Raw genomic sequence first — 27,124 nt, 5'->3', positions numbered from 1 at the left:
AGCATTTATAGCACGGAAACTGTCCATTCGGCCCAACAGTTCCATGCTGGTACTTATGCTCCACATGAGCCTCCTCCCACTCTTCTTCATCTAACTCCAACATGCCCCTTTATTTCTTTTCTCCCTAATGTGCTGATCTAGCTTTCCCTTAAATGCATCCGTGCTACTCACCTCACCTTGTGGTAGTGGTTTCTGCATTTTAAACATTCTCTGGGTAAAGAAATTTCTACTGAATTCCCTATTGGCGTTATTAGCAACTGTCTTATATTTATGGTCCCTATTTCTGGTCTCACTCGCAAGTGGATACATTTTCTCTATGTCTACCCTATCAAACCCTTTTGTGATCTGACCCCTCACTCTTCACGTTTCTAGAGTAAAGAGCCCCAGTATGTACAATCTTTCCTGATAGGTACAACCTCTACAACATTTAGGTAAATCTTCTTTGCACCATCTACAGTGCCTTTATATCCTTTTTATAATATGGAAGCCAGAACTGTTCAAAGTAGGCCAAGTGTGGTCTAACAAATGAACGCCAATGCTTTGTTTTGTTTTTTAAGGGCCTTATTAACCTTTGGGAAGATTTGGAAAGAGGAGATTGCAAAGTATTACAAAGTGTTTACAGTCCAGAAACAAGCTATTCGTTCCAACAGGTCCATGTTGGTGTTTATACTCAACATGAGCATCCTCCTTCATATAATTCCATCAACATGTCCTCTATTCCTTACTCACTCAAGTGCATAAGTGCATTTATGGTGCTATTTTTAGTAATTTGTGTATTTGTATTCTCAGATCCCTCTGTTCCTCTACCCATTTAAACACTAATTTTCAAAGGCGTATGTAGCCTCCTCATTCTTCCTATCAAAATGCACCACCTCACACTTATCTATCTTGGAGTTCATTTGCCAATTGGACACCCAATCTGCAAGTTCAGGGATGGAAATGGCAAAGTAGAGGGAGAATGTTTAGATGTCACAGCCTGAAGGAACTGCTGCAGATGGAGAAGAGAGACAAATGAAAATCACAATGAAGAGAGGAACTGAACTTCTTCAAAACAGCCTTTCCTGGGAAAGGAGTGATACAGAGACAAAAAGGGAACAAAGTAGGAAGTACTCGAACTGAATGGCAGGTCAGTCAGCTTATGAAAAGGAAGATAAATTCACGTTACTTTTCATGACAAAAGGAATTTCAAATGCCAGTATCGTAATTCTGAAAAACAAAAGCAACCATGTTTGAAAACTCTGATGATAGATATTAAGGCTTCATGTATTGTGTAGAATAAAAGATCCATCCTTTCCAACTAATGTGATGGAAAATTAATCACTCATATCTTGAAATCTGTGTATATAGGTGAGTATAATTAATCTTGGCAATAATCTTACCCTTTTCAAAGTCACATGCCTTCCTACTCATGCTTGATTTATTTTTTGTAATTTTCCTGGCAAATATGTAATAGGCAGTAATTATTTGTTTGTTAGACTGTCGCATCTTGTTGAGAAAAAAACAGATTTCATTGTAGGATCCTTAGACTATTTTAGCTTAAGGGTTAACATTACACACCTTGGGCTGAATATTCATACCTGCCAGTCAACAGAAACAGGGCAGTGGTGACCTGAAAATGGAGTGTAGGAACTTACCAGTCCATTGGTGTAGCTGCCATTTTGCTGGGGTCCTCCGAGTAGTTTTGTGGGACTGGAAGGAACCTGGTTACTACTACCACTTGGGCTTCCCCCCCTACCCGCTGCCATGCAGAGATCATAGCCCCTCTTCCCATTTACCTTCTTGTGACCCGGCTAGCTGGGCTGCCCGATATTGCAGTGGCCTAGAGCCTGCGGGCTGTGCTGGGGAACTCATCTCTGACCACAGCTCACTGGCCCAATTCTAAAGAGGCCTGACCTTCAAAATGAACCAGTTCTGCCAGCAGCCACTCAAAGTCCATTTGAGGAGATGGGGGAACCAATCACTCCCTAATGTATTCAAGTTAAGGCGTAGTGGTTATGCACAAAGAACAGCACACTGCCAAAAAGATACAAGAGCCGCTATCTCATTGATGATAAAAATGTCATGAGAGACAGTGCTGGTGTGTAGACAAGGCCAGTTACCTCCTACACAGATTTGCATATCTAAGGCTTATGTATCGGGCTGCCACATAAGGGATGAATTTGTTCAGCTTTCAGCTGGCTGTTATACTTGGGTGGGGAAGAAGAAAATCATTAGAAGTAGCCAACACAGATTGTAAAAGGAATGGGTGCTTTAAGGTGTTCCACTGTGGCTCAGTGGGTAGCACTCTTCCCTTTGAGTGAGAAGGTTGTGGGTTCAAGTCACATTCCAAGAACTGGAGCAGCTTATCTAGGCTGATGCTCCAGTGTAGTACTGAGGATATGCTGTGCTTCGGAGGGGGGGGTCATTCAAATGAGATGATAAACCAAGGCCCTGCCTTTCCTCTCAGGCAGATGTTAAACATCCTGTGGCCTTATTTCAAAGGAGAACAGTGGGGTTCTCCCTGGTGTGCTGGCCAACATTTAATTCTCGACCAACATCACAAGATTATCTAGTCATTAATGCATTGCTGAGTTCCTGCTTTGGAATGGCCTGAGATCATGAAAGGTATTAGATAAATGAATGTTCCTTTTTTACAGGATATAATTCTTTGAGAAGGTAACAGACATGGTAAATGAGGGAAATGCACTGGATGCAGTGTACATGGAATTTAGGAAGGGCTTTGACAAAATGCCACGTAAGAGAGTACTAGAGAAGGTTTAGGGGAAGAATAGTAAACTGAATTAAAAATTGGTTAGAATGGAGAAAGCAGAGAGTAGGAGCTGGGTAGTTTTTCAGAGTGGTTGGAAATGGGTGGTGGTATACCTAAGGGTTTCTTTCTGGGGCCACTTCTGTTCATTGATTTGGATAGGCCTAGGGAGAGGATAGGGAGCAGTATCAAAATTCACAGATCATAGCAAAATTGGAGATATAGTTAATTCTTTAGAAGACCGAAAGAAACAGCAAAGTGATAATAATAAGATAGGGAATGGACTAAAAATTGAAAGATGGAAATCACTAACAGTAAGTATGAGGTGAGGCATTTTGGTAAAAAACGGTAACTACAGTAATTATACTCTGAGTGGAAGTAGGCTCTGTGATGTGAAAGAGAAGAGGGGGAGAACTTTAAAGGCTGTAATAAAAGTAATAGAATTATAGATTTTATCTCAGAAAATGAAAGCCAAGAGGTGATGATGAGCCTGTGCAATAACTTAAAAAGAATTCAGTTAGAGTGCTGTGTGCAGTATTTTTCCCCACACTATAGGGAGGTCATTGAGGCTGTAGAGCGAATACAACACAGATTCTATAGGATGCTGCCTGGTAGAAGAAAAGGCTTGGAAAGTTGAGTCTTGTTTCATTAGAATAGGGCAGATTAAAGGCAACATAATAGAAGTGTTTCAAATAATGGAAGGATGGAACAGGATTGGTATAAGCAGACTTTTCAGTAGTTGAGGGTTCAAGAATGAAGGGCCATAGACAGAAGATTAAACAAATAAGATTTAGAATTGAGAGTGAGAAAAACTTCTTCACATCGAGAGCGGTGAGGCTGTAGAATTTAATTCCAGGGTTAGTGGCTGAGGCAGAGAAAACTGGAAGAATTTTCCCAGCCCCAGAGTGGTGGGAGTGCAGATGGGGGATGTTGGGAAAATAGCAGAGAACCATGTCAGGATGGCTCCCCGCCATTGGGGAGGTTTCCTGGGATTGGGCTGCCATTAAGATCGGCGGCCTGTTGCAAGGCAGCGGGGAGCCAATATCCGTATTTAAGGCCCCAATTAGTGGTTATTTAGAGTGTTGGTGGCATTTTGCTGCCCCCCCCTCCCCTTGCGGAGACTGCCAGTTTAATGGTGGTGGCCTTCCTGCAGTAGTCCAGGGAGCCATCGGGGTCAGAGACTCCATCCCCTGAACAGATGGCTGTTGGCAGCAAAAGCCGCACTCGTGGCCCAAACGCTGCGACCTCCGATCGGAGGTGCCTGCCTGCTTGACCCCTCTAAAAAATTTAATTATTTGGACCCATCCAAGGGCACCTCCATGTTGAGACATCCTCGCCTTCTCCTACCTGCCTCAGCAGCACCTACCTATCCCTGTGATTTGGCCTGCAGCACAGATAGGCTGCCCGCCATCCTTAATTGGATGATGAGCTCAGAGGCGGCCAATTAGGAGGCCACCTCCGGCAAAAGAGCTTCCCCGGTCTGACACCTAGCAAGTGCGGGCTTGGGACCCTCATTTGGGGTTGGGGTCCTTAAGCCCATGGAAAAATCCCGCCCTATGTCAACATCCAAGATTAGCTTAGATTCATTGAAGGGACAGGGTTGCATGGTGGATAAACACTGAAATAGACTGTGCAGGTGTTATAATTTTTCTGTATTTCTATGTATAAAGTGTTTAAAAGTGACCTAGCTTTCTTACTCTTCTGTAAGTACATTGAAAAGAAAATTTTACTTTGTGTTCCTGATACCAGATCAGGATGATTTTTACTACAGAGGTGATATTTGTAATGCTCTAATCATAATCAAAATGTTCCAGACTAATATTTCTTTTGTTCTTAATCAGAGTGATAGACATAAACAGAAACAAGGATGTTGTACCAGAGTACTTTTGGGTCTGCACAAAAGCATTTAGATAGGAATACACTGAGGAAATGTGTTTTAGTTGTAAAGAACAGCATAATCTAACCTTGAATACCTATCTGCCATTGGATTTTCTCAGGGAATGTGTGATTTGCAGGTTCTCATTCACTTTCTAATCTTGTATAACAATGGATATTTCACTGAGATTTTCGAGCAATCCTGATCACGTGTATTTTGGGTGTGCAGCAGGGAGAAGTGGATTGCTGGCCTTTAACCTGCCCAACTCTTAGCTGTGAGTATACAACCATTCCAGAGGGAGAGTGTTGCCCACACTGTGTGAGTGATCCCTGCTTAGCTGACAACATGGTCTATGACATCCGACAGACGTGTATAGACAACCATGGAGTAACGCGATTGAGCGGCTCCATATGGACTATGGCTGGATCCCCCTGCACAACTTGCAAGTGCAAGGTACTGTACTCTGTGTGCATTTCATGCTGTCTTTTCACATCTCACCAACAATGCCACTGTATTGCTGCTCTGTACAGCTATCATCTCATCCCTGATATAGAAATATCTTGCTACAGTGAGTTTGTGGGAAAAATTGCACAAAATCATTAAATGTGATGGAATGCACCCAAAATTTTTTAATGGCTGTTTGTAATCTATTTATTAAATAATTGTGTGAATGAAATTCAGACAACCAATAACATTAAGGATATTTAGAATCTGTAGCTGTTTGTTCAAAGAATCCTAAATGACATGAGATTCATATTTTAGGGTTTTTATTAATTGCGAAGATATGAAAATGACAGAATTTTTTTTATGTTTCATCTTGCATTTGCATCTTATTCAGAATAACAGTTCAAAAAGCTCTCCCCTTTAACCAAGTTTATATTTAGCACCATCTTCTGAACATTATTTGCTGGGTAAAATGGTGTGCACAGATGGAGTTTATGTTGTAGCTGATTACGGCTGTATTTTTCATAAATTGATGTGATGATCTTGATCATTAGATAATAAACTTGAAAGGTAATTAATGTGGTTCTCAATTAAACTGAGCACAGGGTGACACATTATTTTCAGACTGATGCTGCCGCGCAGTCATTAAGCACACTTTTCTGTTTATTCTGGTTTAATTGTGTCCCCTTTTCCCACCACATGTTCTATTTTTTCAGTGAGAACTTTGGCTCATGCATTGGACCTACCAGAGTCTGTAATTAACTGAAGCCGAGCACACTAACAATCAGTCCCTATTTGGTTTACATTATATATCAATCAGTATATCATTAAAATCAACAATCCTTATACTTGGACTGTAGCCATGAGCAGAGCTTCCGTAATGATTATAAAGTCCATGTGGGGCTTGCAATTACTGGTGCTCTAAAACATTGCTGTTGATCATCATAAATCCATTAAAGATTAGATACACATGAAGTGAAAATGTCCCATTTCCTCAAAAACAATTATTTTCGTCCCCGAAAGAAAGAGCATGTTCCCGCAACAGCATTACAGTAAGGAGTCAGATTTGCAAGTAAATTACTGTGATCTTTCTGTGACTGCCCTTATCAAGGCAGACAGTGTTAGAACTTAGAAATGAAAAACTATCCCATTTCAAGCACTTCAGATTCAGTTGTAGAGCAGGACAGCCAAACAAATATGCCCGAGCTTTAGCTTTAGAAAAACACTCCCTTACTGGACAATCATTTAACTTCTATTTCTCGGGAATTACAATTGCTCACCAGAAACTAGGTTGAAAATGCAGTTACAGCTAATAGAGACAGTCTGGGCTAGAATCAAACCCAGCATCCAGAGGTGAAAGGACAATAATTGCCCATATGTGTGTGAGGGAGCTGTTGTGTTGATGTTGATCAATATAGAAATCTTATCAATTTATCCACATGTTGCCCATTGCATACATGCATGCAGTGCTATCCATGAATTGCCACAGTATTTGGGTAGACCTGACAATTGCTTGAATTGCAATGTGGCTACATGCATAGACAATGTGTTCAGTCACCATCTTGTGGACAGGAAGGGGCTACTGGTCTCAGAAATTCAGGCAGTACCTAGGTAAAGTGTGGGGATGGACATTCCTGCTCCTCCTCCTGGCCCACAAAAGGAAAGTTAAAACAGACTTACCGAAATTGATCTCTTCTGCCTTTGATCCTCATTTCCCTTGACTTCACCTGGCAGGGAAACTGCAGTGCCTTCTATGCTTAGGCTGCAGTTAAAGTCTCATCAGATCCTGCATATTTAAGGAAGGACCCCACCAACTTCAAGGGGGGTGTCGTTGCTGCCTGATCAGATGAGCAGCATAAAATTGAAGACGGTGGGATCCTGGCAGGACATCATTGGGCAAAACACCCAATGATTTTATCTGCTTGCTTATGTGGTGGGTAGGGATACAACCGACCCCTTCTTTTAGAAGTATATGCCTTGCTGCACTGCCCCTTGTGCATGTTGCTAAACTGCACACTTGGAATCCACAATGTTGCATCAGCTAAAATAAATTAAAGGCATAATTTTACGATTTATGCACCCGGCACTGGGAATGGTATGGTAGAATTTTTAATCAGATACTACCAATTTACAATGGTGGAACTTTATGTGCTATGGGTCCACAACCACAGGTACTAGGTTGAAAATGTTCAAACTCAATCCATGTCGGATAATTTTAGCCAGCAGAGAGAGGGAGCTTTCATCCTGGCAGTCTCGAGTTTGCTTCGAACTAAGATCGCAGAAGTGAATGGAAAAGTGAGCATATCCACTAAAAGCTCTTAATCTTCAATTCTGTATTTCTGAGCACAAATAGACAAAAAGAGCACAGCGTTATATTTTTAAATCTGCATCGGTGACTAAATCACATACATATTGATTAGATTTGTTCAAGACATTCTAAAATTAGGTTTTAGGACCCGAAGAAGGGTCACTGACCCGAAACGTTAACTCTGCTTCTCTTTCCACAGATGCTGCCAGACCTGCTGAGTGGTTCCAGCATTTCTTGTTTTTATTGCACTTTGTATATGGTGCACACTGCAACCGCAGTGCGCCTGTGGTGGAGGGAGAGAATGCTTAAGATGGTGGACAGGGCACAAATCAAGTGGGTTACTTTGTTCTGGATGGTGTTGAGCCTCTTGAATGCTGTTGGAGCTAGGCTCATCTTGGCAAGTTCAGAGTATTCATCACACTCCTGACTTGTGCCTTGTCGATGTTGGAAAGGCTTTGGGGAGTCAGGAGGTGATTCTTCGCTGCAGAATTCCCAGCCTCTTACCTGCTGTTGTCACCACAGTATTTATGTGACTGGTCCAGTTAAGTTTCTGAAAAATAGTAACCCCCAGGATGGTGATGGTGGGGGATTCAGTAATGGTAATGTCAGAGTGAAGTGATTAGGCTGTCTTGTGTTGAAGATGGTCATTTACTGGTACTTGTATGGTGCACATTTTACTAGGCCACTTATTAGCCCAAACCTGAATGTTGTTCAGGTCTTGCTGCATGTGGGTGTGGACTGCTCCATTAACTGAGGTGTGCCAAATGGAACTGAACAATGTGCAATCATCAGCAAACATCCCCACTTCTGACCTTATGATGGAAGGAAGGTCATTGATGAAGCAACTGAAGATGGTAGGGCATAGGACATTGCCCTGGCAGTGATGTGCTGTGCACCTTCTCAAGAACCCTCACATCCTTCCTACAGTGTGGTGACCACAACTAGATGCAATACTCCAGTTGGGGCCTAACCTGGACTTTATAAACTTCAGCATAACTTCCCTGCTTTTGTACTCAATACTTCTATTTATGAAGCCCAAGAGCCCATATGCTTTGCTCATTACTCTCTCAATATGTCCTTCCATCTTCAAAGATCTATGCATATGAATTTCCAGATCCATCTATCCTTGCATTATCCCTGTACCATTAAATCTATATTGTCTCTCCCTATCCCTCCTGCCAAAGTGTATCACCTCACACTTGTTTGTATTAAATTCCATCTGCCACTTGTCTATCCATTCTGCTGGCCTGTCTATATCCTGTTGCAGGTGATTGCTATCATCCTCACTGTTCGCTCCACCTCCAAGTTTGGTGCCAGTGGCAAATTTTGAAATTTTATTCTGTATTACAATATCCAAGTATTGAAATGTTGAAGCATGCAATAATAATTTTGACATGCTACTTTTAATCCATTGTAATGTTTTCATTGTTTAATTGGTTCTCCTCTTTCACTGAGTTTATTGTCTATAGATTTTACTAATTTTAGGGAGAGTACATTGTTTATTCTTTAAGAGTATATTGCTCACATATTGATGTGTGTATCGTGATTCTAGTTTGAAATGTAACTAACTTTTAACTGAATTTCATGTAGACAACATAAAATTGAAGGTGTGATCTTTGTGATGTTCCACCTTACAAATATATGCATTATGCTTGCAAATGTCTAAAACTGGCATAAAGTCGAAGATCAGAATTGATGAATAATAACCCTGATATAATCAGGTCCAATTCATTTTCTAGATTTTAAAACTGTTTCTGCGTTGATTATAACCTAAAGTGATTTATAGTTAATTGTGACGTAAAAGCAGGGAACTTATTCTCGAAAGATTTGCAACATATTGAATGTATTTGCAGTTTCTGCTTCTTTTGTAAACGCTGTTTGCATCTGTATCACAGTTAGAACAGATTTCCAGCCACAGCTGGCGGCAGTTCACAAGGCTTGTTTCAGTTTCTGGAGCATCTGCACCCATATTTCTTTAACGGAAATGTATTTTGGTAGACACATCCGGAATCTGCATATACATTATGATAAAATACAGCCAAAACAACATGAAAGATATGCAACATATTTTTTTTCATTGGTATTCTGCCTTTAGGCAGGTTCTTGCCCCATTCTTACATCTGTCTGTCTGTGGCCCTTTTCTTTAGATACTTATATCATCCTTCCTTCACCATATCTAGCATTGCTAGTCTCTTCCTTCCTCATTGCATTTATCCTATATTCTATCTTTAATCACCATTTTCAGCAGGCCTTTTATGTCTGATGATGTGACCAATCCAGTTATTTTTCCTTCTGATAGTTTTGATGATGGAACAACTCTCCTTGACCATCCTGAGCATTTTGTCATTTGTCACCCTCTCTGACCAACCGATCTTCAACATTCGTCTCCAGAACCACATCTTACACGATTCTAACTTCTTGATGCCTTGCACAGGGTCCATGTCTCTGTTGCATATAGGAGCACAGTTCATATAACCATTTTGACGATTCTTACTTTCAGGTTGACGCTCAGCCCCTCGGTTAACAACTCCTTTCATCTGTTGAATGCACTCTTTGCCATTGCAATTCTCAATCTTATCTCTCTCGTGCAGCTCCCATCTTCTGTCAGTATGGTACCAAGGTATTTGAACTCCAACACCTATTCCAGTTGTTGTCCATTTACTTTAATGTCTATCTCTGATATGTTTTTTCCCACCTTCATCACTTCCGTCTTTTTGACGTTAATCTTTATCCCATTCTCCTCCACTACCCTGTTCAAGGAATCCATCATCCATTGAAGGCCTTCCATAGTGTTAGTCCTCGTTGCCTGGTCTTCTGCAAATTGGACTGCTTGGACTAGATGAATGCTGACTTTTACTCCTGCCTGCACCATTTCGAGTGACTCCTTCACCATCGCCTCTGCATAGATATTGAATAATAGGGGTGACAATGAGCATCCCTGGCGCACACCTCTGCCAACAATGCCTGGTTCTGACTCTCCATCTGCTACCCTCACGCTGACCTCTTGCTTCATATACAATGCTTCTTCAATCCCTCCAGTCCACTCCTACATCTTGCAATATTTTGAGCAGTTTTGTCCATCTTTCATGATCAAATGTTTTTTCATAGCCTACGATGCAGGCATAGACTTCCTGTCCCTACTCAACACTCCTCTCTCCCATCACTCTCATCACGTATATCTGTCCTATATTAGCAATTTCAATATATTGTATCACATACAATTACAGGGTACAGAAACAGGCATTTTCGCCCAACAGGATTATGCTGCACACGAGCTGCCTCCCAGCTTAATCTCACCCTTTCTCCTCATGTACTTATTTAGCTTCCCCTTAAGCACATCTATGCTATTCACCTCAACTACTCCCATGTGGCATTGAGTTCCATACTCTCAACACGCTATGACTAAAGAAGTCTCCCTGAATTCCTCATTGGATTTATTAGTGGCTATCCTGTATTTATGCAAAAATAAAATACTGTGGAAGCTGGAAATCTGAAATAAAAACAAAAAGTGCTGGAAGTACTCAGCAGGTCAGGCAGCATCTGTGGAGAGAGAAACTGAGTTAACATTTCAGGTCTGTGACCTTTCGTCAGTTCTATTTTGCCCATGTTAGCATTACTTAGTAGGCTCTAGCAAAAACTGAATGTCTGCAATAAATTAACAAAGCTTATTTCCTGCCTTCTAACTTATCTCGCCAGCCAGTTATTTTATGTTGAGCTAAAGTGTGGATCTGAATTTCAAAACAAAACACAATATCATGTCTGGAATTAATTGCTATAGGTAGTTAATCTGTGGGGGGATAAAAAGCTCTGTGCACACAATTGAGAGTCTCTAAGACCTGGCTTTTGCTGAGAAGCATCTGAGGTTTATTTAACTAGAATAAGCCCTCAATATTGAGCACAAAGGGAACATGGGAGGTCAAATTGGTCTTGGATGGTAGTGTGAAGCAGACAATGGTGAATTAGCAGCCCACTTTACAACCTGCCTGATTTTCTTTTCTACTGTGTTACCGAGAGTGCTTCTATTTTTTGTAAAATATGTTTTTAAGGACTTATTGTTGCTTTATGGACATTGATTCATCTGGAAGCTTGAAGAGATGCTGAGCTTTGTGTTTTTTAAAAAAAGAAGTCACCAGAATGTTCCTGGACTTGGCTTATAAACAAGCCCTTACTGGAAGACACCTGTTTTCAGATAAAATACCAGCAGGGAGCTTGTTGTTTTGACTTGGGGAGATGTTTACAAAGAAGTGACAGATCAAGATTTATAGAGGTCAGGAGACTTGACTTCTGGAATGTTTTTGGTTTTACTTTGAATTGTTACAAAAGATAATTGTTTTTTGCTTGCCGAGAAAAACCCAGCTAATTTCTCTCTCTTGGAAAGAAAACCTGGATATCCTGTGTGTCAGTCTCCTCTTTCCTCCTCTATTTGAAGAAACTCTACATATCGAATGTGTGGGAACTGAAACTCTTGTTGCCGTATTTCTGCTGTAAGGCCTATCTGAAACCTCTGTTGCTGCATCACTGGGAGAGCTGACCCAAACTGATCTTCAACATCACTTGGAAAGAACTGTTCCAGGAAGATCCCAGTGACAGCCATCTATATGCATTTGGGACAAAAAATTAAAACAAAGGACATCTTTCCATATCTTCTCTTTCTTCTTCAAGAATTAGCAAATATTTAATCCAGTTGTTCTTTGTCTGTTTTTTTTTTGTAATAGAGCTCTAAAACGCAAATCCCTTTATTTTTCCGCTTAACTGGTATGTGTGTATGTGTGTGAGTGTGAGGGGCTAAAGTAAAAAGGGAACTTCAATACTTCAGTCTGGTGTTTATGCTTTACTCTGGTTAAGGCTTATTTTATAATAAACTGATAATTTTGTTGTTTATTAAATAAACCTGGTTGGTGTGTTTTATTCTGGGATAAAAATAGAGTCTATGGTATGGAGTCTATGGTGAGTCTAACATCAGTGGTAGGGAAACTATTGGAAAAAATTCTGAGGGACAGGATTAATCTCCACTTGGAGAGGCAGGGATTAATCAAGGATAGTCAGCATGGCTTTGTCAGGGGGAGATCATGTCTAGCAAACTTGATTGAATTTTTCGAGGAGGTGACTAGATGTGTAGATGAGGGTAAAGCAATTGGTGTAGTCTACATGGACGTCAGTAAAGCTGGTCCCTATAAGGTCCCGCATGGGAGATTGGTTAAGAAGGTAAGAGCTCATGGGATCCAGGGCAATTTGGCAAATTGGATCCAAAATTGGTTTAGTGGCAGGAGGCAGAGGGTGATTGTCGAGGGTTGTTTTTGCAATTGGAAGCCTGTGAGCAATGGTGTACCGCAGGGATCGGTGCTGGGACCCTTGCTGGTTCTAATGTACATTACTGATTTAGATGTCAATATAGGAGGTCTGATCAGTAAGTTCGCAAATGACGTGAAAATTGGTGGTGTCGTAAATAGTGAGGAGGAAAGCCCTAGATTACAAGACAATATAGATGGGCTGGTAAGATGGGCGGAGCAGTGGTAAATGGAATTTAATCCTGAGAAGTATGAGGTGATGCATTTTGGGAGGACTAACACGGCAAGGGAATATACAACAGGTGGGAGGACCCTAGGAAGTACAAAGGGTCAGAGGGACCTTGGTGTACTTGTCCATAGATCACCGAAGGCAGCAGCACAGGTAGATAAGGTGGTTAGGAAGGCATATGGGATACTTGTCTTTTATTAGCTGAGGCATAGCATATAAGAGCAGGGAGCTTATGATGGAGCTATATAAAACAGCTGGAGTACTGTGTACAGTTCTGGTTGCCACACTATAGGAAGGATGTGATTGCACTGGAGAGGGTGCAGAGGAGATTCACTAGGATGTTGCTTGGGCTGGAGCATTTCAGCTATGAAGAGAGACTGGAAAGGCTAGGGTTGTTTTCCTTAGAGTAGAGAAGGCTGAGGGGGGACATGTTAGACGTATACAAAATTATGAGGGCATGGATAGGGTAGATAGAAAGAAACTTTTTCCCTTAGCGGAGGTGTCAATAAACAGGGGGCATAGATTTAAGGTAAAGGGCAGGAGGTTTAGAGGGAATTTGAGGAAAAGAATTTTCACCCAGAGGGTGGTTGGAATCTGGAACACACTGCCTGAAGGGGTGGTCGAGGCAGGAGCCCTCACAACATTTAAGAAGTATTTAGATGAGCACTTGAAACGCCATAGCATACAAGGCTATGGGCCAAGTGTTGGAAAATGGGATTAGAATAGATAGGTGCTTGATGGGCTGACGGGTCTGTTTCTGCGCTGTATAATTCTATGACTCTTAAGTGGGAAAAAAAATAAATATATGTTGTGACCCTTGGAGAAATGGAACTAGAATAAACAGTGTACTCCTCTCACCTCGGTCATTACAACTGTGATAAAGAGAATCAGACGGCATGTAAAACAGGCTGCCATTTCGTTATTGTCAAAGACCAATTTCACCTTCAATGTGTGGATTTCTGATTAGGTTTGGAGACTCTTGAGCATCATGATGTGTTTCTGTGCATTACAAAAACATTGACTGATGTGCTGTGTGCATCTTTTCAGTTTGTTTCTTGCATAGTACGTTATTGATGTTTATAATCCACACATTTTATTCCATAAAATGTTTTGAATGCATTTCTCTCCAGTCCAAGGAAATGAAGGACACATCTTTGGGAGGGGGTGGTAGGTGGATGGATGAAGATTATTTTTTCAACTGTGCTGTGGAAAATTTTGAGGAATGTGAACTTTTCTTTTCTCTTCCGGTCTAGAATGGGAATATTTGCTGCTCGGTTGATGTGGAGTGCCTCTACAACAACTGAAGCTCTTTCTATGGACTGGTCTACTTCCTGTACGGATGGTGCAGGTAATCGCTGAAACATACTGCAAAAAGGCCCTCACATTGTAGAACCAAAAGCTACCAAATGGAGCAAGATTTCCAAGAGTTTGTGTGTCGTTGAACTACTCTGCACTTTTGTGGCTGTCCAGTTCAAAATCTTTCACTTTCAACTCAAGGTTGGAAGCATCCATTACCATGCTGTTAGAAAACAACACTTCTATAGTTTTTACAGCATTTTGGTAGCTGTAAGTGGAAAACTGGATTGTTTTATCTGACTTTACAGTTAAATATCTGTCCAAATTTTTTGTCTTGTTTTTAAGTAAATCAATTATCTGTAATATTGTGTATTAACCCTTTGAGTACTGAATGTATTTTGCCGCTTTTAAAATTCATGCATTTCTCTGTCAAACAACTCAACAAATCACCTTCCATTCAACTCCAATGTTGAACATCATGAAGAAAAAGTTGCACAAAGACAGGAAACTACGGAACATATATTATAATTGAATTTTTGTTTTTGAAGACAATGAACCCAGCGTGGTTGCAGTGTAACAATTTTACATTTTTAATTTTGATTGCAAAAATACAATGGCAGTTATTGCTAGGTTTAAAGTTCTGCTGTTTTTTTAAAGGTAGAATAACCTGCAGCTTCAGTACCAAATTGAAGATGCACAGTCTCTTTTAATGCAACTGAAAGGTAGAACAAGTCTAAGAACAAGTCTCTTTTCTGGTGGTTTTGTGCTCAAGGCTAATAGTGACACATATCTAAAAAAAGCAGAAGTTTGCTGTTATATCATGCGAAAACACTGAATCAGAATTAAACAATTGACCAAAAGCTTGTGCAAAAGCTGTTTGATTTTTCAAAAGTAACGTTGTTTGTTGAAATTGTACTTTCTGTACCATCTTTTTCTGTTGATGCATTCCGATTTCTAATTTTGGATATCTGCAGGATCTAACAGATGCATATTTTCAAGCTCAAAGGTAGAATATTACTGCTTCATTTAATTTAAACATTCATTAATTGATTTGCCAGTCCAGTTGCAAAATGACTAAATGAAGGGCAATGAGTATCGAAAAAAATGGGGGTTTCTCTAGTGGGAAATAGGCAGAAACCCCCAAAAATATGGCTTAGACTGCTAAAAATGGACATTTCCGCCAGCATTACATGAGGAGATTGGGAGAACCTCACAGAAATTAAGGGCCATAATATCCTTTCATTGCCACAGTCTGCATCTGAATCCAGACCAGAATTTACCTATTTGTTGAGGATTAAGTAATAAATAATTTCAGTTCAGGGAGTCCTAATCTAATGTCCAATAATTATGAAGCAACAAAAATAAATACAAGTAATACTAATTACCTTATGAGTCACAACTGTGACAATTTAATGTAAAAGAACCAAATGCTTTAAAATTATTTGAAAAATGTGCAGGTGACAGCCTTAGCTCAGCGATAGTGTGCTCACCTCTGAGTCAGAAGTCCATGGGTTCATTCCTCATTCTAAAGACTTGAGTGCATAGTCTAGGCTGATACTTTAGTACAGTACAAAGGGAGTGCAGCACTGTTGAAGCTGCTGTTTTTCAGATGAGGTGTTAAACCAAGGGCCCATTTGACCTCTTAGATGGATGTAAAAGATCCAATGGCACTATTTGAAGAAGAGCAGGGGAGTTCTTCCTAGCATTGGTCCAATAGTTATTCCTCAACCAACAACATAAACAGATAATCTGGACCTTGCTGTGTGAAAATTAGTTGCACCTTTCCCTACATTACAAAAATGACTGTACTCCAGAAGTACTTCATGCCTCTTAAGTGTTTTAGGAAGTGACAGGCACTATATAAATGCAAGTTTTTTTTCTTTCTGCTTTGCTTTTCTAATAAAATAATCAAATATTAAAAGAACATAATATTAGGGCAAACACATATAAATTCGTCACTCTTGAAAAAAAATGTAATTGCTAGTTATACCATTACTGCTGTGCTGATACAAAGTGGTTTCAGATACAAAACCAGCTTTAAGGGTACCACGGCTTTAGAGAGGCTGCAGCGGAACTTGACTAGAATGGTACCAGTGATGAAAGATGTCAGTTATGTAGAGCGACTAAAGAAACTAGGGCTGATCTGCTTAGAAGAAAGAAGTTTAAGGGGAGACTTGATAAAGGTCTTCAAAATCTTGAAAAGTTTTAATAGAGTAAGTAAAAAGAAACTTTTTCCCAGTGGTAGAAGGGTCAGTAACCAGAGGGCACAGATTGTCAAAAGATTGGCAAAAGAACCAGAGGTGACATGCTGACACATTTTATTAAGCAGGGAGTTGTTTCAAAGCCTGAAAGGATAGTGGAAACAGATGCAATGAAAGCTTTCAAAAGAAAATTAGAAATACATGAAAAAGGATTGTCATACCTATCTGCCAAAGACTATTGGCCTGAAGGCTGTGAAGACAGCTCCCACAGAGAGGCCAGCAGCAGAGCTATGCCAAACGCTAAAAGGACATCTGTTGTTAACATGCACCATATAACTGGCATAGTGCAGGTCGACTTTGTAGCCTCAAGTATGCTTCCACTCCAGCCAGACATGTTGTAATAATGACATATGTTCGTTGGCTATAAAGCGCTTTTGAGACATCCCGAGGTTGTGGAAAGTGCTATCTCATACAAAACATAGAAACATAGAAAATTCACGGCACAGAAGGAGGCCATTCAGCCCATTGTGTCTCTGCCAAACGAAAAAGTGCTCAGCCCACTTCCCTCGTAGGTTACACTCCAAGTGCATATCCAAGCATTTTTTAAATGCGATGAGGGTTTATGCCTCTACCAGCCTTTCAGGAAGTGAGTTCCAGACCTCCACCACTCTCTCAGTGAAAATAAAGTATTCCTCAACTTCCGTCTAATCCTTCAGCCCAATGCCCTGTGGTTATTGACCTCTCTGCTAAAGGGAATAGGGACTTGTTATCCACTGCAATCTAGGCCCCTCATAATTTTATACACCTCAATTACATCTCCCCTCAACCTCCTCTGTTCCAAAGAAAACAACCCCAGCCTATCCAATCTTTCCTCAGAGCTAAAATTCTCCATTCCTGGCAGCATCCTTATAAATCTCCTCTGTACCCTTTCTCATGCAATCACTTTCTTCCTCAAATGTGGTGACCAGACTGCATGCAGCACTCTAGCTACAGTCTAACTAGTGTTCTATACAGTTCAGGCATAATCTCCCGATATTCTATGCCTCACCTAATAAAGAAAGGTATCCTATTTGCCTTCTTCACCACCTTATCCACCTGTCCTGCTACCTTCAGGGGTCTGTGGGCATGTACTCCAAGGTTCTGTTCCTCTACACTTCTCAGTATCTTGCCAATTATTGTGTATTCCCTTGCCTTGTTTGCCTTCCCTAAATGCATCACATCACAATTCTGTGGATTGAATTCCATTTGCCACACTTCTGTCCAACCAGTTCATTGATATCTTCCTGCAGTCTACAGCTTTCTTCTAGATTATCAAAAATATGACCAATTTTTGTTTTATTCATTCATGGGAGGTGGGCGACGCTGGCCAGGCCAGCATTTGTTGCCCATCCCTGATTGCCCTTGAGAAGGTGGTGGTGAGCTGCCTTCTTGAACCGCTGCGGTCCATTTGGGGTCGGTATACCCAAAGTGCTGTTAGGAAGGGAGTTCCAGGATTTTGACCCAGTAACAGTGAAGGAACGGTGATATAGTTCCAAGTCAGGATGGTGTGTGACTTGGAGCGGAACTTGCAGGTGGCGACGTTCCCATGTATTTGCTGCCCTTGTCCTTCTAGTTGGTAGAGGTCGCGGGTTTGGAAGGTGCTATCTAAGGAGCCTTGGTGCATTACTGCAGTGCATCTTGTAGATGGTACACACTGTTGCCACTGTGCGTCGGTGGTGAAGGGAGTGAATGTTTGTAGATGGGGTGCCAATCAAGCGGGCTGCTTTGTCCTGGATGGTGTCGAGCTTCTTGAGTGTTGTTGGAGCTGCACCCATCCTGCGCACTTCTTAAAGATGCCTCCTACATTTTTGTGTAAATCATTAGTATATGCCAAGAAAAGCAAGGGACCTATTCCTGTGGAACCCCACTAGAAAAGGTCTTCCAGTCACAAAAACACCCACCGACCTTTACACTTTGTTTCCTGCCAGTGAGCCAATTTCAGATCCAACTTGCCACTTGCCCCTTGGATTCCATGGGTTTTTGCTTTTCTGACCAGTTTGCCAAATTGGACTTTGCCAAAAGCCTTCCTAAAATCCATGTATACATCAAATGCACTACCCTGATCAACCCTCCTTGTTCCCACCTCAAAAAATTCATCCAAGTTAGTCAGACATGACTTTCCCTTAACAAATCCATGTTGACTGTATTTCATTCAAACATGTCTTTTTAAATAAGGATTAATACTATCCTTCAGAATTTTTTTCAGTATTTTGCCCACCATTGAGTTTAGGCTGACTGGCCTGTAATTACTCGGTCTATCCCTTCCTGCCTTTTTAAACAACGGTACAACATTAGATGTGCTCCAGTTCTTTGGCACACTCCTGTAACCAGAGAGAATTAGAATATGATGGTCAGAGCCTCCACTAATTCGTCCCTTGCATTTCTTAGCAGTCTGGAATACTTTTTTTCTAGGTTTGGTAATTTATCCACGTTCAAAGATGCTAAACCCCTTAATAGTTCCTCCCTCACTATGTTTATACCATTCAGTATTACACATTCCTCCTTAACTACAATATCTGCATTGTCCTCCACTTTTGTGAAGACACACAAAGTATTAATTAAAAACCATGCCCACATGTTCCACCCCTACACACAATTTACTTCTACTGATTGGCCTACTCTTTCCTTAGTTAGCCTCCTGCTATTTATTTATTTTTAGAACATATTTGAGATTCCCTTAATTTTACTTGCCATATTTTTTCATGCCCTTCTGAGCTTTCTAAATTCCTCTAGGCATTCTGTAGTATTGAGCTCTCAATATCTGACATAAGCTTCCCTTTTTTGCTTTATCCTACTCTGTATGGTCTCTGCCATCTAGGGGTTTTCTGAGTGCCTTTTGTTTTCCTCAGTTCAACTCTATGGTCTTATTTGATGATTCTTCTAACATTATATATATTTGAAAGGGAGGAATGTGCAGGGATGTGCGGAGGGGGCGAAGGAGTGGCAGTACATGTATTGCTCCTTAGGAGAATCAGCGTGGGCACGATGGGTCGAATGGCCGCCTTCTGTGCTGTAATGATTCTATGATACTATATCATTCCTCCTCACAGCTGTGATTGTTTCTTTAGCCGAAATTGCAATTCCCCCTCTCTATCTCATCTGAAAATCCTGCAAGTAGCTGCCATTTCTGCCATTGTTTAAGCTATGTTTCAGTGACAACGATGATATCATACTTCCAATTGTCTATCTAAACCCTTAGTTCATCTGCCTTATTCACCAGACTCCCTGCATTGAAGTATATGCCACTAATCACTGAACAACTCCTTTATTATCTTATTTTCAAGCCTTTGACTTCTCTGCCCTTCATTCTTGCTTACTAATTTCCTGCCTTCAATTTGGTGGGCCGAAGGGCCTGTTTCAGTGCTGTATCTCTAAATAAATAAAAACCTGTAAATTAGAGAGTCATAGAGATACAGCACTGAAACAGGCCCTTTGGCCCACCAAGTCTGTGCCGACCAACAACCACCCATTTATGCTAACCCTACAGTAATCCCATATTCGCTACCACCTACCTACACTAGGGGCAATTTACAATGGCCAATTTACCTATCAACCTGCAAGTCTTTGGCTGTGGGAGGAAACCGGAGCACCCGGCGAAAACCCACATGGTCACAGGGAGAACTTGCAAACTCCACACAGGCAGTACCCAGAATTGAACCCGGGTCCCTGGAGCTGTGAGGCTGCGGTGCTAACCACTACGCCACTGTGCCGCCCTCTCTTCACTCCCTCCTGAAACTATGCACAGGTTCCCATGCCCCTGTTAAGCTTGTGTGTCAGCTTTGGCTCAGTTGGTAGCAGTCTCACATCTGAGTCTGAAGGTTGTTGATTCAGGTCCCAGTCTAAGTCTTGAGCCGAACAATGTACTTAAGTGCAGTACTGAGGGACTTCTGCACTGTCAGAGGTGCAGCCTTTTGGATGAAACATTAAAGCGAGCACCCATCTACCCTGTTAGATCCCATGGTACAATTTCAAAGAAGAGTGGGGGAGTTATGCCTGGTGTCCTGCCCAATATTTATCCCTCAATGAACATCACACAAACTGATTATCTGGTCAGTATCACATTGCTGTTCATGGGAGTTTGTTGTGTGCAGTTTACCTGCTACGTTTCCTACATTACAGCAGTAACTACACATCAAAAGTGCTTCATTGATTGCAAAGCACTTTGAGACGTCCGATGGTTGTGAAAAGTGCTATATAAATGCAAGTCTTTCTTTTTTTTTTAAACACTCTCCAGTAGAACTAGTAAATAGCCCCGCTACAATATTAGTCCTGCCCTGTTAAAAGGCAACCGGTCCAGCTTGTAGAGGTCCCATCTCCCCCAGAACCATCCCCAATGCCCCAGGAATCTAAAACCCTCCATCCTACACCATCACTCCTTCCTTCCTTCCTTCCTTCCTTTCCTCCCTCCCTCCCTCCCTTCCTTCCTTCCTTCCTTCCTTCCTTCCTTCCTTCCTTCCTTCCTTCCTTCCTCCCTCCCTCCCTCCCTCCCTTCCTTCCTTCCTTCCTTCCCCTCCTCCTCCTCCTCCTTCCTTCCTTCCTTCCTTCTTTTACTTCCTTCTTTTACTTCCTTCCTTCCTTCTTTTACTTCCTTCTTTTACTTCCTTCCTTCCTTCTTTTACTTCCTTCTTTTACTTCCTTCCTTCCTTCCTTCCTTCTTTTACTTCCTTCATTCCTTCCTTCCTTCTTTTACTTCCTTCCTTCCTTCCTTCCTTCTTTTACTTCCTTCTTTTACTTCCTTCCTTCCTTCCTTCTTTTACTTTCCTTCGTCTCTTTGGAGTTGCTCAGAAAAAGGCCACCTCATGCAGTATCTCCTCCAATTCAGCAGCCATTAAACAGGAGGCCAGGCTACTATATCATATGACTGCAGACTGCGTCTTAGGTTTCCTTTCACCTCATTTTTACCTGGCACTTCTTAATCTTAGGTATTTAGGATTGCTAGATGTGAAAATTTGCCTTCTTTCATCCTGGTAGTCACATGACACAATGCAATCTTTTGCCCTTATAGCCTTGGCAAAAGGTGCTAATGGATTCAGATGCTTTTTCAATGCTAAAAGCTTTCAGACTTCTTGGCACCTGATTGCACCACTTTCCTTAATTGCTCCAATTGCTTTAAATTTCACTTACATATAATTTTCCATTCCCACCACCAGTATGCTTCCTGCCAAAGTTTGGATCTGTGATTAATCCTGCAAATAAACTGTCCATGAAATTTCAGCACTAATGGCACGTTACTATTCTGCACATGCTTAGAACCAGTTTGTAACCATTTCGAACTGACTTACACCAGCACATGAGATTTGTCTCTGTACTATTTGGCTGAATTTTGGCCCAGAATTTCCTCAGTGCTGCCACTGCTCCATCAGTGTAACATCGGCGGAAGCCCGGTTTGGAGTTTCCACCACGCTTTTGATGATATTACAGCAACCAAGCAGGAGCAGCACCTCTGAGAAAATTCCAGGCCATTATATCATTTGGAAGCTAATGGGATACAATATGGCTGCTTGGTCATACAGTAATTGGAACATGTGCATTGTTCTTGTCAGGAAAGTTAAAGCTCATAGAATAAAAGGACAGTGGCTTCATAAATATAAAGTTGACTGAGTGACAGGAACAGAAAATAATGGTAAATGGTTGTTTTTTGGACTGGAGGAAGGTATATAGTGGGGTTCCCCAAGGGTTAATGCGAGGACTTTTCTTGATCTCTGTTAAGACCTAGACTTAGGTGTATAGGGTATACTTTCAAAGTTTGTAGATGACACAAAACTTGGAAGTATTGTGAACTATGAGGAGGATAGTGATAGACTTCAAGAGGACATAGACTGGTGGAATGGGAAAACACATGGAAAATGAAATTTAATGCAATGAAATGTGACGTGATACATTTCAGTAGGAAGAATGGGGAGAGGCATAATAAATTTAAGGGTAGAATACTAAAGGGGATGCAGGAGCTGAGGGACCTGGGGGTATATGTGCAAAATCATTGAAGGTTGCAGGGCAGGTTGGGAAAGTGGTTAATAAGGCATCCAGGATCCTGAGCTTTATAAAGAGAGGCATAGAATACAAAAGCAAGGAGGTTATGGTGAAACTTTATAAACACTAGTTCACCCTCAACTGGAATATTGTGTCCCACTCTGGCACCACACTTTAATAAGCGTGTGAGGCATTAGAGAGGGTGCAGACAAGATTTACGAGAATGGTTACAGGCATGAGGGACTTCAGTTATGTGGATAGCTTGGAGAAGCTGGGGTTGTTCTTCTTGGAGAAGAGAAGGTTGAGAGGAGATTTCATAGAAGTGTTCAAAATCATTAAGGGTCTTGACAGAGTAGATAGAGAGAAACTGTGCCTATTGGTGGAAGAATCGAATGAAGCCGTATGGCAAAAGAACCAATGGTAACATGAGGAAAGACATTTTTATGCAGCAAGTGGTTAGGATTTGGAATGTATTGTCTGAGACTATGGTGGAGTCAGATTCAATTGTGGCTTTCAAAAGGGAATTGGGTTAGCACCTGAAGAGAAGAAAATTGCAGGGCCGTGGGGGAGTGGGACTAGCTGTCTTGCTGTTGCGGAGAATGCCATGGACATGATGGGCCGAATGACTTCCTTCTATGCTGTAACCATTGTATGATTCTATGATTCTATGTCTTTTACTAGCACCTGTTCATAGCCTGGCACTACATAGGTCCATTAACACCTTTCAACACAAGAGGTGTTGCTGCTGATGTTGGTGTCTCCTGCTTTAGAAAAAATAATTACACCTCTATAAATGTGTTACACTTTTTTATGCTGTGATCTACTCTTTCAGAGTCTGAACTAGATCTGGGGGAAAGGTAATAAGAACTCACTGAATTTCAGCACAATTAGTAGTCAACAGCAAACTTGATCTGACTTATTTTACACTTTCTTTTAACGGAATAGTTTTTTTTTTGCCAAATGTTATGATTTAATAATGACAGAGCTCATTAGGAGGCCAGTACACCAACAGTGAAGAATTTCCCCTGGCACTCTGCTAATGCTTTAGCCTGCAGCCTTGGCATTTATCCAGGGTGTGCTTTGTTGTTTTCTGCAGACTTACTTGGATAATTAATACAAACTGAAAAACAATGAGCTACAACTGAGCTCTGTACCCGATATCTTTGACATAACCCAGACCAAGTACATGCATTTAAATTTTAAATTAATTGAAGTGCCACAGGAAATAACTTTGGGGTGATCATTGTAAAAATCGGAGAAACAGTAGTATTGTGGGATAACCCAATTCTATTTAATCCCAAGGGCCTAAATCTTAAATCAAACTTGCGTCATTCCACTGGCTATGAGTCTTAACTAAAATTGAATCTTGCTAGATTTCTAACAGTCCTTAGTACACTCGGGTTCACATCACAGAATTGTCAGCAATTCAGCACAGATTGGTGATAGCACCCTTAGAGTGTTTTGGCAAGAGAAAGCATGTAGATGCTAACACCTGCTGCTCTCTGCTGAAGTGCCATTTCAGTCAAGACCACTGATTGTACATACTGTGACAAGGAAAAGAAAATGTGATATTTGAAGCTTGAAATCCATAATACAGCTTGAAAGAAAATATGTGATGCCTGCATAAAAGCGAAAGCCCAGCAAGAAATGGACCGTGCTCAGTGTTAAATTGGAGGCCGTTGATTCAATGGCTGTCCTAGAGTCATTGGCTGGGATTTTCCAGGCTCTTTGAAGACAGGGTCAGAGGCAGTTGGCGGGGGTGGAGGGGGGGTTGGTGGGTGGGTGCATGGGGGGAAGCCAGAATATTGTGACGGAAGACATTGGAATGCAAGTCCAACATTTTTACGTCAGGTCCATGTTTTCCATGGACGGGATGCATGGCCAGAGGGTAGTATGCCTTGACGCATCAAACAGGTAATTGAGGCAATTAACTTTCCAATTGACAGCGATTTGAAGTGGTTTTTTGAATTTTGCCAAAAGTGCACGGGGTCCGTGAGCCATCAGAGCCCCGGCAGGTATATGTAGGTGACAGGCAAGTGGGAGGTGAGGGCTGGCTTTACTTGGTGCCCATCGAATGGGCCAGCATGTCTTTGAAGCGAGGGTAGAGCAGCATGGCGATCGGACTTTGCTGCCAGGACTGGGGGGCTAAGGTGCCTGCACAGCTGGTGGGAACTGCCAGGGTGTCATCTGGGAACCGGCACTTCTGTGTTTGAAATGGGGAGAAAAAAGGGGTGGTATGGAGTGAGTGGAGGAGGTACCTGGGTCATAGGCCCTGTTAACTCAGAGTGCACACCTGCCGGGGCATCATATACTCAGAAGGTGGAAGCTCGGGTGAGGAGGAGCAGCAGAAAGGGAGAGAGCTGCATCCATAGCTGCAGGACAGTAGCAGTCCCAGGGTGGGGAGGAAGGAGAAGGATGCAGCAGGGAGCGTGAGAAGCCACCTGCCCACAGAAGAAAGTATCCTGCAGGTAAGGTCTACCGTCAGAGGATAAGCTACTTTCAGATGTCTGAGCGACGGTGTCACAGAAGACTGCACCACTCCAGGGAGGCCGTCGACGATCTGTGTGCCATGATGGTGGATGAGCTGAGCCCCAGTGGTGTTCGCCATCCCATGCCAGTCCTTCTGAAAGTCACCGTGGCACTAAACATCATTCCAGGGACATACTGGAGGCATCTGTGAGATCTCCCAGTCTGTGACACATCGGTGCATCAAGGTGGTGACTGATGCCTTGTTTAAGAGGGCCAGCAAATACATCCATTTTCACACTGATCCGGACAGTCAGGCTGAGAGAGCCATTGGGTTCTGGGCCATTGCTGGATTTCCTCAGGTGCAGGGTGTGATTGACTGCATGCATGTAGCCATTGAGGCTCCTGCAGGCCAGTCAGCAGCTTTCCTGAACAGGAAGGGATTCCACTTGCTCAATGAACAACTGGTCTGCATGCACCACAAACGGATCCTGCAGGTTTGCGCACAGTTGCTGGGAAGCAGCTACGATGCCTACATACTAAGGCAGTCTCAGGTTCCCGAGCTTTGTACTACCCCACCCTGTCACCCCATGTGCCTTCAAGGATGAATTCTGTGAGACAAAAGCTACCACTAAAGAGATGGCTGCTTCTGTGAGGATCCCAAGCACAGAGGCAGTGGAGAGGTACAACACAAGCCATAGGGCTTGAGCAACCATCGAGTAGGCCATTGGTCTACTGAAGATGCGATCAGGTGCCTGGATTGATCCTTCAATATGCCCCAACAAGGGTCTCGCATATCGTGGTGATCTGCTGTGCGCTACACAATCTGGCACCACACAGGGGACAATAATTGAACAATGACGATAGTGGAGCACGATGAGGATGCGGAGGAAGCTGGTGACCAGGGAATACATTATGACGGACCCAGGGATCACAGGAAAGGTGCCGTGAGATAGGCGCAAGGGAGGCTCGGGACACACTAATACAGGAATGTTTCAGATAACCCTTACTACCTGATCCTTCCATTCCAATGGAATTCCAATTACCTTTCTGCTGCACTGTTGCTGTGTCCTTCATTCGTCAGCCCATCGCCCTGCACCCAGTGACACTTCTATCTCTGACATGGGGAAGTCGAAAACCACACACTATATGGCTCCTCCCAACCAGCCCTTGGGGCGAATTCTGGTACTCCTGAAGTCCCAGAGGGCTGATAATAATGAAAAGGAGATATTGGCAGAAGGTAGTAGACTTCTATTGCACGTAAAAACAGACTGAAACAGTAAATCTTTAACAATGTTCCCACCTGTGAACCCCAAGTGCATTTCGTTGTTTCTCTTAATTCTTTTGTGCATGCTCCTATGGGATGCTCCCTCTGCACTTGCAACTGAGGTGGAGGTAGGCTGATGATCTTGCTGCCCCATGGCTTGGGATGATCTTGATGGGTCAGGGCCCTGGCATGTTCAGGAGCTTCTTAACAAGTTCAGGACCGTCCTCTGTCGTTGCGGCTACTTAAGGCAATGGTGTCATGGCAGATGGTCTGTGTAGCCGGTGTCCAAACCGGGAGTGTCCTGAGAGAAGCCCTTGATGCAGAAGGCAGCCACTCCTCCTCACTCACAAGGAAATGCTGCTGCCTGACCTCATTGCTACCAAATAGGTGGGCATTCACATTCCACCAACCTGACCCTCAGACGTTGCCACTTGAAAGGAATTGAGGTGTGGATTACTCACCTTGGCTGAATGAACAAGGTCATTCACTTGCTTGCGGCACAGCAGCCAGTCTCTATGGATAGCCCCGTGGCTGCTACTGACTTCCTCTGCAACCTCTGTCCAGGCTTGCTTCTCAGGTGGCCCAGTCTCCTCCTCCAGTATAATAAAAGCAAAATACTGCGGATGCTGGAAATCTGAAATAAAAACAAGAAATGCTGGAATCACTCAGCAGGTCTGGCAGCATCTGTGGAAAGAGAAGCAGAGTTAACGTTTCTGGTCAGTGACCCTTCCAGTGACCCGAAACGTTAACTCTGCTTCTCTTTCCACAGATGCTGCCAGACCTGCTGAGTGTCTCCTCCTCCAGTCCCTGGGGAAGAGGACCTCCCACCTTTTCTGAGCAACCTGGAGGAGAGTCTGCAGAGAGGACCACCCGGGAAAATCCTTCCGCCATGCCTTCAGACAAGTTTCCTTCCTCAGACCTAGGGTTTCTGCTGAGGGGAGCAGGGTCCTCCAAGGAAGCAAGCCAGTTGGAAGGCAGCAAGCTTAATCTAGGC

General features: G+C 42.4%; 1 protein-coding gene across 3 annotated transcripts in view; it reads left to right on the top strand.

Moving 5' to 3' along the window:
- LOC137377143 (protein kinase C-binding protein NELL1-like) overlaps positions 1–15,036 on the top strand; it is an 828,881-nt gene extending 813,845 nt beyond the window's left edge. For all 3 annotated transcript variants that reach the window (XM_068046502.1, XM_068046504.1, XM_068046503.1), the window contains 2 exons: positions 4,851–5,075; positions 14,145–15,036. In XM_068046502.1, the coding sequence (XP_067902603.1) occupies positions 4,851–5,075; positions 14,145–14,195 (276 nt within the window). In that variant the 3' untranslated portion in view covers positions 14,196–15,036. The remainder of the gene's footprint in view (positions 1–4,850; positions 5,076–14,144) is intronic.
- The last annotated feature ends 12,088 nt before the right edge of the window (positions 15,037–27,124 follow it).

The sequence above is a fragment of the Heterodontus francisci genome, chromosome 14 (assembly GCF_036365525.1).
Source record: "Heterodontus francisci isolate sHetFra1 chromosome 14, sHetFra1.hap1, whole genome shotgun sequence".
In the NCBI taxonomy this organism is placed as follows: Eukaryota; Metazoa; Chordata; class Chondrichthyes; order Heterodontiformes; family Heterodontidae; genus Heterodontus; species Heterodontus francisci.
The sequence above is the reverse complement of the archived record's forward strand: the minus strand, read 5'-3'. Positions and strand labels throughout refer to the sequence as shown.